We start from the raw sequence: 15554 nt of genomic DNA, 5'->3' as shown, positions 1-15554 counted from the left end.
CCCGGCTATACTTCCCCAAATTGGGCTACCGGTGTCTTTGTGTTAATTGTTTCCATAAGTACTGAAGAAATGATCATATGGCTATTTGAGAATAATTCTTCATATGCATGTTATACATACACTGGGGCAGTGATCACACTTGCTCTTTTTACAGGCAATACAGGAACACACTGTGCCATGTTGTTCAAGTGGGTCTTTTATAATGTACAGGCAGTCCCCTACTTACAAACGACTCACGTTAACATGTTTCAGAGATACAAATAAAGTTCTTTGTGTACAAAATATGCAATACTGTTTTTTTTATTACATATTTATGTTACAATCCTTTATAGACTATTATAAGTAGTTAAAACACAATACTTGAAAAGCACTTTGAAAATAACCAACAAAATCAGTTTATACTATAAGTCCAGAACTAAAGGGCATCATGGATAAAACAGGACTCAACTCACAAAAAAATCCAATTTACAAACAATCTCCCAGAACGGAACCTGTTTGTACGTGGGGGACCGCCTATATTCATATTATGCTCACTCTGATAGCTTGTTGATGTCCATGCACTATAAAATTGTATGTGTTATGAGAAAAAAGCAGCAAGCTTTTTTTTTTTTTTTTTTTTTTTTTGTACACTGTGTTGATAAAAAAAAATCAGACAATGTAAACTGCTCATTTAGTTGCATTGGATGTCAATGCAAGTGATAGGTAGGTGAAGGGCAATAAGAGTAACTAGATGGTGTCATTTCTGAAGAAACCACATGATGTTGGCTATGTGTCTGATTGGCTGTATGTGGCTCCGCCCACCTTGCCAAGTTTTAACCCCATTCACCCAGTGACCCAGTGTGCCAAGTCTGGGAACTCTGGCTTTAATAGAGTAATTACTTCCTTATTCTCTAATATAATTAGTGATAACAAATACAAAATCTATTTCCTAATTACCTTGACACTTTGTAATTTTTGCAGTGGTGTTGGTATCTGAGGCAGGGTGTATGACACTGCAGGAATACTGGTTCCCCCGATTCCACTGCCCTTTCAGAACTGGCAGTCGGCTGTTGGCAGTGAAGGTGCCATCTTTTGTCCTTAAAGGAACTGACACAGATGATTGGGCACTCACATCCTCCTTTCCATTTACCAGCCATTGGACCCTGAAGATTTCTGGGTAGAATTCGGAGACCATGCAAACTAGGTCCATGATGGAGTTAGAATTTTCCCATTCCTCTGACTCTCCATCAGAGCATGGCGACTGGAGAAACAGCCGGACGTCAGGTTTTATGCAGGGTAGCACTAAAAATAAGACGTACATTAAAGAGGAACTTTACTGAATAAAGCTTAACAAATAAAATTGCTTGTTATTTTTAACAATATTAATTTATAGATTATTTAGTCAGTGTTTGCCCTTTGTAAAATCTTTCCTCTCCCTGATTTACAATCTCATTTTTTTAACATTGTTTTTATTGAAAAAGATTTAGGCAATCTGTAGGTACAGTGGCATACTGTGTAAACTCAAAACAAACATGACATTCCAAAACAAAAGCACAAGCACAATCACAATCTCATAGAAAAGGTTACATAGGGGTGACATATACCAAATATTCTGAGCTGTGAAGAGGGCGCTCCCATAAAGAAAATATGGGTCCTATCAGAGCAGGCCCGGATTTACATCACAAGAGCCTATAGGCACATGTGTTCTGGCATCTTAGACTTCACCCTCTGCGAACCTACAAACCCCCACCAAACTGCACCAAAAGAGTGCTGGCTGTCCCAGCTGTCACTTTTCCCTTACTTCCTTTGCCTGTCATAGGTAGCCACGCGTGCTCCTTAGTATTAGGTAGCCAGAGGTATCCTCAGTACGAATTTACCCCCGACTGCAGGGAGATCTGATCAGTGGAATGCTAAGACCAGGGTGAGTAACCTCTCATTTACACTCTGCTCGGGACTCTGCATAGGGAAGGAGGGAGGGAGGAACTCAGGGAGGGGAGTGGGCCGCCTTTCCATCATCAGGCGCCTGTAAGGATGTGCCTATAGTGCCTTATGGTAAACCCCACCCTGTATCAGAATAAGGGTATAGACAAACGTACCTGTAAAATAATGCACCTAAAAAAGACGGAGGATGGCAGATGGCAGAGCTCCAGCCTTGGAACTGGAGGAGGCTCTGCCCATCTGCTAACTCAGCTGCTTTTATTTAGGTTCCCAGATTTTTTTATTCTTTAACTGCTTCTTGCAAAATTGATGTTTTAAAACAATCTGTTTTGCAGCGAAGAAGAATGGGATGCATCCGCGAGTGGCGCTCTTGAGCAGTCACTCCCTGATGCCTATGGGAGGTCAGGAAGTGGTTAAACCCACCATAGATTTGTCATTGTTTAAAGGCCCACATCAGTAAAATTTCAAATGAGAATTTAGATTTTTCATTATTCTGTAGGCCACAAGTTTATCCAGTCCTGTTTTCATTATTGCAGGATGCTCCCCCCCCCCCCTTTGTTTACATTTACTTTTGGTTAATTATCACTTTTATAAATAAATCATCACTGACAAACCTGTTAGTGTCACATTCTGCCTGGTGCTGGTGTATGGGTGCGCTACGCTGCAGTGGTAGCTTTCATTTTTCCATTCTGATGCTGGAATGGTGAGCTGGCTACTCAGCATGTACAAACCATCCTCACTGTTGAGTAAAGGCCCTGTTGTGATTACTCTCGATGTGGTGTTACCAGCATCCCATTCCATATCCACGTTTCCTGGCATGGCACCAGTTACAAGGCAGCCCATTTTCACGTCTTCTTCAGGGTTAACGTTTTTACAGCATGGTATAAGTGGGAAGACTGATGGGGCAGACACAGGGACTGGGGAACAGAAAGAATCGTTTTACAATACAACATTTTCATTGATTAATACATTTTTTATGTGTGCATTTTAATCATTTGACATTTATGGCAAGAATAAATATGCAATGCCAAGAAAATAAATACGTCAAGCAGAGGATGTCAGGTGACAGTAGTTCTAAACAGCTACATTTCAATCTTAGAAATCATACCAAAAAGTATGTCAAATAATATAGTAGAAGGATATAATGGGCCATATCCTATTAACTTTTCTCTGGTGTTTTCTTTAAGGAGATATTTTCAAACCTTATCAATAAAATACTTTTAACCACTTGCCGACCACGCACTCATTCCGCGCGTCGGCAACGTGGCAGCTGCAGGACCAGCGACGCAGATCTGCGTCGCCGGCTGCAGGCTAATTAATCAGGAAACAGCCGCTTGCGCGAGCGGCTGTTTCCTGTCATTTCACGGCGGGGGGCTCCGTGAATAGCCTGCGGGCCGCCGATCGTGGCTCGCAGGCTAAATGTAAACACAAGCGGAAATAATCCGCTTTGTTTACATTTTTACAACGCTGCTACAGTAGCAGCGTTGTAGTAGATCAGCGATCCCCGGCCAATCAGCGGCCGGGGATCGCTGTCACATGACAGCGGGGAGCCTGTTAGAGGCTGCACAGGACAGATCGGTTCCTGTGCAGCCTCCGATCTCTCGGGGAAGGGAGGGAGGAGAGGGAGAGGGGGAATCCTGCGGTGGAGGGGGCTTTGAGGTGAACAGCATGCAGGAGCGATCAGACCCCCCCAGCACATCATCCCCCTAGTGGGGAAAAAAGGGGGGCGGTCTGGTCGCTCTGCCTGTCATTTGATCTGTGCTGGGGGCTGTAGAGCCCACCCAGCACAGATCTGAAAAAACAGCGCTGGTCCTTAAGGGGGGGGGGGGGGGGGGGGGGTAAAGGCTAGGTCCTCAAGTGGTTAAAGAAGAACTGTAGTAAACATATTCATTAATAAAATTGCTTATTTTTGACAATATTCATTTATACCATAGTTATTTAGTCAGGGTTTGCCCATTGTAAAGTCTTTCCTCTCCTTGATTTACATTTTGACATTTATCACTGGTGGTGAAATCTTTAGTTGTGCCAGGTGATGACCTGTGCGGAATGTCTGTTTACGCAGCTCCCACAATGTAAAGAGACTCACAGGCAGCAAATGGTCATGACATCACGCTGTGGGAGGGGTTTCACCACAATATCAGCCTCACAGACCCCTACGATGATCTATTTGAGAAAAGGTAAATATTTCTCGTGGGAAAGGGGGTATCAGCTACTGACTGGGATGAAGTTTTATCCTGGGTTTAAGTTTCTCTTTAAAGCTCACAGCAAACAAGAAATTACTCAAAATAAGCTTGATATTAACATTTACCTACTAGTAGTTTTAGTGTTTCAATTGCTAAGTGCTGAAAAGGTTATTATTTTAGATAAAATAAAAAAAAATATATATTTCCTTTGAGAAAACTCAAGAGACATGTCAATAGGATATGGCTTATAGTCATTTTAAAATTCAACATTAACATTTTAATTCACATGAAGTGTCAGCACGCCAGTGAAAAGCCGCTTATCACGTACAAACTGCCTCTCCATGCACTAATGCGGGCGTAAAGTTTTATGCGCACTACTTTATGTGCAAAGTCAGCCACTTTGTGTGCTAAGTAGTGTGATAAGCATACTTTGCACGCGAAGCAGCTGATTTGCACTCTAAGTAGTGCGCATAAAACTTTACGCGCGCAAACTTTTAAACTCGCTAAAATAGCACGCGAACAGTAACAGCTTTGCCGTGCAAACTACTTAGCACCCTAGTTTGCACGAGCAAAGCTTTTAGCCGTGCTAACTGTGTTAGCACCCTTTAGTGAATCAAGCCCGAAGAGTTGAATAAAAATGTTGCATTTAGATGTACAAGCAGTAGACTTTGGTCAGCAAAAGGCCACTGTGTATAGCGGTCTCCCCTGATGTTAATGGCATGAATGCTTTAGCTGGCAAATAGCTAGTTATGTATGTAGCAGCAGAAGTATATGAAATTAGAACAGAAGACGTGTGGTATACCTAATTTACATTCTAGACTGGCAATTAAAACTCTAGCTCAAACTTCGTGTCTTTGAATGCATAGTGTGTTGAACATATCCTAGCTTGCAATGCATTAGAATGTGACTGAGTTTCCCATGGTTCTGTACTGCATCAAGAGCTACAAAGCTAGCATTGCAATCAATGTTCAGTCAGGTTTCTGATGAGTCCTGACCAATGTTAAGTGGTGCAATGTAGCAAAAGGATTAAAATGATATTGGGCCTGCATAATGTAGTGTATGCTTACCTTAAAGCAACATTGAAGTGAATTTAAGAAAATAAATCAGATACTTACCTATGGAGGGCGAAGGCTCTGGGTCCTATAGAGCTTTCCTGTTCCTCTCACGGTCCCCTCGTTCCAGCCCCGTCACCCCTGTTAGCGGTCTGCTCTTTGCCTCCATGGGAGGCTTCAGAAAACTTCGTGAGCCCGAGTACTCTCTTGCGGAATCGTGCATGCACAGTACGGAGCTGCCCATCTTTGGGAGCACTTGGGCTTCTGAAGCCTCCCACGGCAGGTGATTCAAACTAGGGTGACATCGCTGAAACAAGAGGACCATGAAAGGAACGGGAAGGCTCTGTAGGTAAGTATCTGTATTTTTATTTTTTTTTACCTTTAGATTTGCTTTAACACTAATACTAACCTTCTTTCTCATCCTGCTCTCATACTAACCTCACTAGATTTTTGGATGGTTACTACCTATCTTTTCACTCGTTAAATAACCTACTTGATTGTGCCTGCTTAATTTCACTGGGTACTGGGTACATCTTTGCTTGAAGATTTATTTAGTTCCTGTCCAGATAATGGAAATTCTATCATTTGGGAAATCAAACAGCAATAAAACAAAACAAAAAAAGTTTTTCTACACCCTCCACAATATCTTACACCAAGATGACATACGTGAGAATTGCAAACTTTTTCCACTTAATAGAAAAGAATTTAAAAATCCAGTCTGGGTGTGTAATAAATGGTTTCCAGTGTGTTCCATGTTAACTAAAAATCTGTCTACAAGTGATTTAGCAAAAATATACTTAATACATTAAGTAAATATACTTACTGCTTAATATCTCTTGGGAATACCCAGCCAGCTCATGGTGACCCAGAACCACTTGAAAGGCATAAATGGCTTAACCACTTAAGGACCACAGGCTTCACAGGCTTTACCCCCTCCTTAACCCCAGTGACCAGGCTATTTTTCACAAATTAGGCCACTGCAGCTTTAAGGGCTCGCTGCAGGGCCGCACGACTCAGCACACAAGTGATCCCCCCCCCCCCCTTATCTGCCCACCAACAGAGTTCTCTGTTGGTGGGGTCTGATCCCCGGTGGCATGTGTATTTATTTTTTTATTTGTTTATCATTATTTTTTAAATACAATTTTACCTTTGTTATATTTAATTTCTCAGCACGCCCTCCTTCCCCCCACCAGCCAATCACCGTGATCAGCTGTCATAGGCAACCACCTATGACAGCCGATCACTCCTGTGGGTCCCAGGGAGATAGCTGTGTCACACCGCTGTCACCAGTACAGCGCTGCCATAGACCGCAGCGCTGTACGCTGTAAATAGATGGCGGTTTCGCCGTCTAACAGTCTCCTAGCGGCAGACGCCGCGGGGAGACTGATGATGGAGCGGAGCGCATCGGCGCGCGCGATCTCCTGCAAAACACGCCCCCAGGACTGCACGCCGATCGGCGTTAGGCGGTCCTGGGGCTGCATTCACGCCAATTGGCATGGAGCAGTCGTTAAAGAGACTAAAAAGCCCTTTGTTAAAAACCAATGCTAAATGTAATTTTTCCTTCATAAAACAGAAGGTATTTGTGATAATTCAGTTATAAGTGAGAAACTGTGGTTTCCCATGATGCATCACTCCCGAATATGCAAATCATCTCTTTATGCCCTTAACAGCAAGTCTGTAGCTTATACATTTTACAGAACCATGCCAATCCAACATACATACAGCCTGATTTGGACTTGGTCCTCATCAGTGCATAGTATGAAATGATATGGAACCATCTCTCTCACATCACATACTGTAGATATTGATTGATTGTAGATATTGATTGTTTAGCACAATAGTGTACAGTATATTTACCTTCATTCTGTCTGCAATCGCTTTGCGGAAAGATACAGTATTCATTGAAAAATGGGGAGCAGCACATCACCAAATTGGTTGGTGCATAGTTTTTGCCTGTATGACCTCTTGAGAACAGGATATTGGTGTTAATCTAATAACATAAATGTTCTGACCCCTACCCTCCATCCAACCCTAGCACTAAGCTTACTTCTGCCCTAGTCTTAACCATTAACTATTTCTCTGCCAAATTATAATAACCTTAACATCTTCATGGCATGTAACCATCCACATGGCTTTACCCTCAGCATGATGCCTATCATTAAACCATCAGTGTGAAAAACTGCTGATATCCAGAGCTCTCTATTGTGCTCCATTTACACCTGTATGGTTTGGTGTGGCATGCAAGCAGCATATCTGCTGTGATGGATGCATAGACCACGCTATATACATGTTGACAGGTACAGTTGGGGGCATTACTGAACAATCTGTAGTGCTTGGTAGTGTATTTAGCATGAATGTGTCCTAATGCTTTCCCTGATAAGTACCTACTCCATGCAGATAGTGCCCTGGCTGGGGTTGGAACCAGGCACCCAGTGCTGCAAGACGAGAGTGCTATTCACTGCGCGTCAGTGCTGCCCATGCTGCCCATTTGGTTGAAATTCTCCCCCAAAATTAAGGTGCCTTTGTGCTCACACACACTCTCACACACTCTCTCTCTCACACACTCTCTCTCTCACACACACACACACACACACACACACACACACACACACACACACACACACACACACACACACACACACACACACACACACACACACACACACACACACACACACACACACACACACACACACACACACACACACACACACACACACACACACACACACACACACACACACACACCAGTTTTAGGTAATCTTCATGTATGGTAGCCAAAATGCCAGCTCCCCCCCAGTATTAGTTGTACCCGCCAGTATGGGTAGTCAAAGGGGCCCTCACTATTAGGCCCTCACTATTAGGAGGCATGCACCAGTATAGGTAGCCCCCTAGTATAGGCAGAACCGCCTTCAGAAATTTCTGGACCCCATACTGGGCAAACCTACTGGACCAACCTCATGCCAAATCACAATCTGCAGAAAGAAAGCTCTTTAAAGGCCTGAACACACAGACCCCCTTGTGTCCACTTTTCATCATCTGTACCATTGTATTGCTGAAAAGCACCCCCAGCCGACGTCAGTAAAGGCCAGAGCCAGAGCCAGAGCCAGGCAGGCACAAGCATTATAAGTGTGCATGAGCCCTCAGATGCAAAAATAGCAAAGCTATATGTTCATACTGTATAGAACGCACAAAATGCAATCACACTTAATCCATACAGATACATATAACACACACAGCCAGTATCCCTCACTCACTGTTTCCCTGTCCTGCTGAACTCTGTAGTATAACTCTGATTATCAGCTCCTTGAGCTGTAAACAGACAGCAAGTAGGTGTAGATCAGGTTATAGCTTTTGCTGCTCTCCTGACCCCATTGACTGAAGTGAATAATAATGGGAATGCCAGGAGGTATCAGCAGGTTTATGTGAGACACAGCAAGCTAGTGCTGCTATTGAATGACATTTAGAATCGATTGTATACCACCATCCCCCTCAGAACTTGCAGCTCTGGTCAAGTGTCTTCTAAGTGCCTTCATGTGTTTCATGGTAGGACTCCCCTGGCTGGGCCCCAGCTTCCCCAAGGGCCCCATCCACCTCTACCTTCTGTAGATGGTCTATCAGTGACCCTAAGCATAGGTAGCCAGCAGTGCCCCCAGTATAGGTAGCTAGAGGTGCCCCCTTTCCTCTGTAATAGGTACTCCCCAGTAGCTGGGAGCCAGAGGGGCCCCCACTATTAGGCAGTCCCAAATAAAGAATAGCCAGATGTCGTCCCCCTAGTATAAGTTGTGCCCAGTAGCCAAAGTGGCCCACCCAGAGCTAGGTAGAATCTCCAGTATAGGTAGCCAGAAATGCCCCCCACTATGGGTTGCCAGAAGTAGCCCACCAATAATGGTAGCCCAAGGTTGCCCCTCTACATATTTACCCAGTATTATGTAGCATCCCCTGGTATAGGTAGCCTGAGTGACCCCCAGTATAGGTAGTCAGAGGTGCCCCCGGTATAGGTATCTAGTATTAGCCTCCACAATATTTGTAGCCCTCCAAAGTTAGAGAGACCCCCAGTATTAGGTAGCACCCCCCTAGTATAGGTAGCCATGTAGAGTAGCAAGTGGAGGCAGAGGAGAAAAGTTACTCACCTCTCCAGGCTCCACTGACAATCTGTGTTTCTCCACCATCCACCGTTACAGTGTCATCTCTCTTCAAGCAACCTGCTGGAATTTGGAGTGATGAAGACAGGGGCACCTAGGAGAAGATGGATCTCTGTGTAGCCTGGAGAGCCGAGTTACTTCTGTCCTCTGCTCCAATCGCTACTCTGCACTGCAGGGAGCTCACCGTGGACACCCTTATCCCCAGCCACTGAGACCGGGCACACCTTCACTTAGGGCCCCATACCAGCTGCTATAGTGATCCCTACACCACTGCTTATATTTTTTTCACATGGTGGTAGTCCTTAGAGAGGTAGTTTTGGTTGTCTGCATTATGTATTTATTAAACATACAGTGTTGGTGGCCCCAGTGCACTATGTTCCACAGCTCTAAAGCTAGGCCACTGTCAGCTACCCTTCCTTAGCTATGGCTGTAGTTATGCCTCTGACCAGGTTTGGTTGCTTATGGCTAGACAGGACAGCTATCTCATGTATACAGAATCCTGTAACAGCTCTGGCCAGCTGAATTTGTGGTTAAGATCATCAGTGTTGATATGTCTGAGTACATTATGTCACTGACATATTATTTTGCCAGGGATTACCATCATCTTTATGGATTTACACAGCTGCATACTTGCATATCTATTAATGTTGAAGAAAAAGTGCCTCCACCCAGTGGCGTAGCTACAAACCTCTGGGCCCTGATGCGGAATCTGGATGTGGGCCCCCCCCACGGCAACAACAGCCCCCCTCCCCCGGCAACACCCGACGCACACACATATCCGAATCCCTATAGCCAGCTATAGGTCCCCCCAGTATAGGTAGCCAGGCATAGGTAAGCCAGTATAGTTGCCCCCGGTATAGGTTAGCCAGGTAGGTGCCTCCAGCATAGGTAGCCAGTATAGTTGCCCCCAGTATAGGTTAGATAGGCAGGCGCCGCCGGTATAAGTTAGATAGATAGGTGCCCCCAGTACAGGTTAGCTAGGTGGGTGCCTCTAATATAGGTAGCCAGAATAGTTGCCCCCAGCATAGGTTAGATAGGTAGGTGCCCCCAGTATAGGTTAGTTAGGTAGGTGCCTCCAATATAGGTAGCCAGTATAGTTGCCACCTGTATAGGCTAGCTAGGTGCCCCGAATACAGGTTAGACAAGTAAGTGCCCCTAGGTTAGATAGGTAGGTGCCCCCCAGTATAGGTTAGCTAGGTGGGTGCCTCTAATATAGGTAGCCAGAATAGTTGCCCCCAGCATAGGTTAGATAGGTAGGTGCCTCCAGTATAGGTTAGTTAGGTAGGTGCCTCCAATATAGGTTGCCAGTATAGTTGCCACCTGTATAGGCTAGCTAGGTGCCCCGAATACAGGTTAGACAAGTAAGTGCCCCCAGGTTAGATAGGTAGGTGCCCCCCAGTATAGGTTAGATTAGGTAGCTGCCCCCCAGTATAGGTTAGATGAGGTAGGTGCCCCCCAGTATAGGTTAGGTAGCTGCCCCCCAGGATAGATTAGGTAGCTTTCCCCCAGGATAGGTTAGATTAGGTAGCTGCCCCCAGGATAGGTTAGAGTAGGTAGCTGCCCCCCAGGATAGGTTAGAGTAGGTAGCTGCCCACCAGGTTAGGTTAGAGTAGGTAGCTGCCCCCCAGGATAGGTTAGAGTAGGTAGCTGCCCCCCAGGATAGGTTAGAGTAGGTAGCTGCCCCCCAGGATAGGTTAGAGTAGGTAGCTGCCCCCCAGGATAGATTAGGTAGCTGCCCCCCAGGATAGATTAGGTAGCTGCCCCCCCAGGATAGGTTAGATTAGGTAGCTGCCCCCCAGGATAGGTTAGATTAGGTAGCTGCCCCCCCCCAGGATAGGTTAGGTAGGTAGCTGCCCCCCCCAGGATAGGTTAGGTGGGTAGCTGCCCCCCAGGATAAGTTAGGTAGGTAGCTGCCCCCCCAGGATAGGTTAGGTAGGTAGCTGCCCCCCCAGGATAGGTTAGGTAGGTAGCTGCCCCCCCAGGATAGGTTAGGTGGGTAGCTGCCCCCCAGGATAGGTTAGGTAGGTAGCTGCCCCCCCGGATAGATTAGGTAGGTAGCTGCCCCCAGGATAGGTTAGGTAGGTAGCTGCCCCCCCAGGATAGGTTAGGTAGGTAGCTGCCCCCCCAGGATAGGTTAGTTTAGGTAGCTGCCCCCCCCCCAGGATAGGTTAGATAGCTGCCCCCCCAGGATAGGTTAGGTAGGTAGCTGCCCCCCAGTATAGATTAGGTAGCTGTCCCCCCAGGATAGGTTAGATTAGGTAGCTGCCACCCAGGATAGGTTAGATTAGGTAGCTGCCCCCCCAGGATAGGTTAGGTGGGTAGCTGCCCCCCCCCCCCCAGGATAGATTAGGTAGGTAGCTGCCCCCCAGGATAGGTTAGGTAGGTAGCTGCCCCCCCAGGATAGGTTAGGTAGGTAGCTGCCCCCCCAGGATAGGTTAGGTTAGGTAGCTGCCCCCCAGGATAGGTTAGGTAGGTAGCTGCCCCCCCAGGATAGATTAGGTAGCTGCCCCCCCAGGATAGGTTAGGTAGGTAGCTGCCCCCCAGGATAGATTAGGTAGCTGTCCCCCCAGGATAGGTTAGATTAGGTAGCTGCCACCCAGGATAGGATAGATTAGGTAGCTACCCCCCAGGATAGGTTAGGTGGGTAGCTGCCCCCCAGGATAGGGTAGGTAGGTAGGTGCCCCCCCCCCATAATGAAGGGGGGAGCCGCAGCTGCGGGGAGGGCAGCCCGACCTCTCCCTCCCTTCCTCTCCCCGGGCCCCCCCCCCCCCTTCAAATGCAGAGTGCGTGGCGCACGGAAGCGCTGTAGGCAGAACTCACCTCCGTCCCTGCGCCGCTGATCTCCTCCCGCTGTATAGATGTTGTTACACACTGCTTCCTGTTTAGCCGGAAGCAGTGTGTATCAGCATCTATACAGCGGGAGGAGATCAGCGGCGCTTGGAACGCAGGGACGGAGGTGAGTTCAGCCTACAGCGCTTCCGTGCGCCGCTCACTCTGCATCTGAAGGGGGGGGGGGCCCGGGGAGAGGAAGGGAGGGAGAGGTCGGGCTGCCCTCCCCGCGGCCGCACGGTCGGCACTACAAAAAGACATGGGCCCCCCCGGGCCCCTCCCCCGCCTCTTCAGGAGCTGGGCCCGGTCGCCGTGGCGACCGTTGCGACCACAGGCCCTACGCCCCTGCCTCCACCTTGTTCAGCTGTTTTGTTCCAGTTTCAGTCTACCCTGTTTACGGAATACCCAGATAGCTCATGGTGACCCCAAAACACAAGAAAATATAGGAGGCTAAAAGAGACCAAAAAGCCTTTTTTTCTAATCAATTGAGAAAAGAAATATCTTTAACCACTTAAGGACCAGGGGATTTTCCTGATATCGGTGCTGCGAGGGTTCTCCAGCCCGCAGCACCGATCAGGATTTAGCCAGGGCGATCAGACTTCCCCCCTTTTTTCCCCACTAGGGGGATGTCCTGCTGGGGGGGGGGGGGGGTTCTGATCGCCGCCGGCTTGCTGCGCTCAGCAGCGTTTTCTGCGCTCCCTGCCTCTCCCTCCATGGGCTGCGCAGGACGGATATCCGTCCTGCGCATTGCAGGATAGGCTTCAGCCTATCATATGCCGGCGATCCCCGGCCAATCAGAGAGCAGCGCCGTATGACGTAAACAGTGGGGATTTCTTCCCCGCGTGTTTACATTACGTGTGCGAGCCGCAATCGGCGGCTCGCACACTGTTCACGGAGACACCCTCCGTGAACTGGCATGGAAAGGTTTCCATGCTATACCACTAACGACCCGCCGACGCCTATCGGCGTTAGGCGGTCGTTAAGTGGTTAAGGAAAACCATAAAGATTTATTTTTTATTTTCAATATATTTAATCAATTACTTAAATATTTTCACACATTTTTTTTTGTTAAAACAAGGAAAATATGACATATTCAAATTAAATGTTTCTTTTCTTGGATATCCTTTTGTTGGTTTTATTAAATCATTTTCTGTCTATAAAACATGTTTATTTTACCTCAGAGTACTAAAAATAGTATGTAGTGAACAATTGGTTCATTATAGCTCACAAAGACAAGAGACTTGGGTTTTTTTTTCACAAAACCTTATGAGTAATCTCCCCTTATCTGTGTGGCTCATCATTCTCCTTATATGTGTTAGCTCATCATTTATCTCTCCTGGGGGCTGATTTACAAAGCTTTTCTGTTAAAAAAAATATCACCTTACTTATTATCTCATCTATTATATATCTAACCTTAATAAATAAATTGACTCATGATTTATCTGTCCTTATCTAACTTAACTCCTGATTTATCTCTCCTTATCAAACTTAACTCATGATTTATTTCACTTTGACTTATCTCATGATTTATCTCTGCTCATTTTATTTAACTTGTGATTTATTTCTCCTTATCTGTTTATCTCATGAATGCTCTCTTCTTATTTGTTTATCTCATGCATTAGCTCTCCTTACAGTTAAGGTGAAAAATAAGTAAGATTAGTAAATCAACCCCCTTGGAACCTAAGCAATTCACTTTTCTCCTAGGAGATAATTTTTCATCTTACCTACAAAATATCTTTTCAGCACCTAACAATTGTAAAAAAAAGTAAAAAAAAGTAGGTAGAAAAGTAATATCACATTTATTCGGAGTATTTTTATTGATAAGGCATGAAAGCATCTCCTGTGAGTAAACTCAGGAGAAAAGTTAATTGCATAGGGGCCCTTATCTTTATTAACTGATGATCATCTCTCCTAGGGACCTTGTTAATTAACTTTTTCTCTTGAGTTTTATCCAAGGAGATCATTTTCCATCTTCTCTTTAAAATACTGGTAACTTTCTAGCACTTTGCAATAGATAAAGTACCGAAAAGCAGGCAAAAAAAGTACTTTCAGAATTATTCTGAGTAGTTTCCTGTTTGCTGGTGGCTTAAAGGGCATTTTATTGACAAGGTATGAAAATATTACCTAGGAGAAAACTTAGGAGAAAAAGTGAACTGGATCGGGCCCTTTAAGTGTTTATATCATGAATGATTTCTCCTAATAGCTAAGGTGAAAAATTCATGAGAGAAGTTTAGTGAACCCATCTGTTGATTATTGGAAAAGCAAGCAAAGGTTTCCGCTCTCTCTCTCTCTCTCTTTTTTTTTTTAAAGAATAGTTAAACCTGCAGGAAGAGCTCCAAAACCATGAAACATTTACTTGCAATTTTCATGGGTTCCTAATTTTGTATTAGTTTTAATATTGAGGGTAATAAATAAAGGATTATATTAAGAACACTCTATGATCCAGAGGCTTCTCCCCTGCCTTGGCAGTGCTATGTGTCTCTAGCTCTGTGGGTGGACATCATAAAATGATGTTGCAGTAGGATATATCTACCTAAGCTGAGTCACATCCTCTAATTAGCTTCATTTCAGTTAGATTTCTTCCACGATATGTTGTCTAGAGCTACGTGCAGTGTGAAATATTTCTGTGCACATGCTGTAAACTGTGTACATACATTTGATCTTTCTAATTTAATCCTATGAAAACATGCCCATGTTTTCTTTCTTGTAAACCTGGCCTTCAATTCTAGGATAGGTTTTTTGTAGCAATATGTAATGCAGTGTTTGAGCATGTAAAACCATAGCAAAATTCAACAACTGTCAAGAGTATCCTTAATAAAGCAGGGTAGCCATTGCAACATGAAATATGAATAGATATGAATGAAGTATATACATTACCATGTTATCAAGTCTTCCTCTTTCTCACTAAGAGTGAGAGTGCAATGCTTCAGTTATCACGCTCCATCTTGCTAACCTGGTGTCACCCTTTCACCCCTCTGTGCCGAAAAATTATGTTTTCAGTCTGAATGATTTACCTGAAGCAGCATCTCAGTCTCAATAAGATATGCTAATGTTATTATCACTTCCTCAGGTGACCACAATCTCTTGAGACTTAATCATATAGATGACTGAGCAGCATTATTTTTCCAGTATGTCAATTATTGTGGGTTTTCATTTCAGGTGTCAAATGGTTAAGGCCTAATTGTGTTTGTCTGGTTCTCAGCAGTTATTTACCAGGGGGTTACAGGGTTTGTGTTGTGTAATGTTTAGAGGGACAGTCCTTTTTTGTAAGCAAATTCCCATGTTCCTGTCTTTGGGTCTTATATACAGACTTGTGTGAATGAATGTATTTACCTATTAAAAAGTGATTACATTTGGCAAAACTTTAAGTAAGCCTGAAGTGACAAAACTCACTTACCTAAGTAGAGGGGAGGCTCTGGATAGTATAG

The 15554-nt window shown here is 45.0% G+C and overlaps 1 protein-coding gene and 1 gene segment (V, D, J or C); both read right to left on the bottom strand.

Moving 5' to 3' along the window:
* Window positions 1-15554, bottom strand: part of LOC137521936 (immunoglobulin mu heavy chain-like) — a 956922-nt gene that overhangs the window by 3513 nt on the left and 937855 nt on the right. For both annotated transcript variants that reach the window (XM_068241894.1, XM_068241886.1), the window contains exons 4-5: window positions 2532-2834; window positions 937-1281 (exon numbers count right to left, since the gene is read on the bottom strand). In XM_068241894.1, the coding sequence (XP_068097995.1) occupies window positions 937-1281; window positions 2532-2834 (648 nt within the window). The remainder of the gene's footprint in view (window positions 1-936; window positions 1282-2531; window positions 2835-15554) is intronic.
* LOC137521952 (Ig alpha chain C region-like) overlaps window positions 1-15554 on the bottom strand; it is a 328184-nt gene that overhangs the window by 55030 nt on the left and 257600 nt on the right.

Source organism: Hyperolius riggenbachi, chromosome 1 (assembly GCF_040937935.1).
Source record: "Hyperolius riggenbachi isolate aHypRig1 chromosome 1, aHypRig1.pri, whole genome shotgun sequence".
NCBI lineage: Eukaryota > Metazoa > Chordata > Amphibia > Anura > Hyperoliidae > Hyperolius > Hyperolius riggenbachi.
Note: the sequence above shows the minus strand (reverse complement) of the source record. Positions and strands in the feature narration are given on the sequence as shown.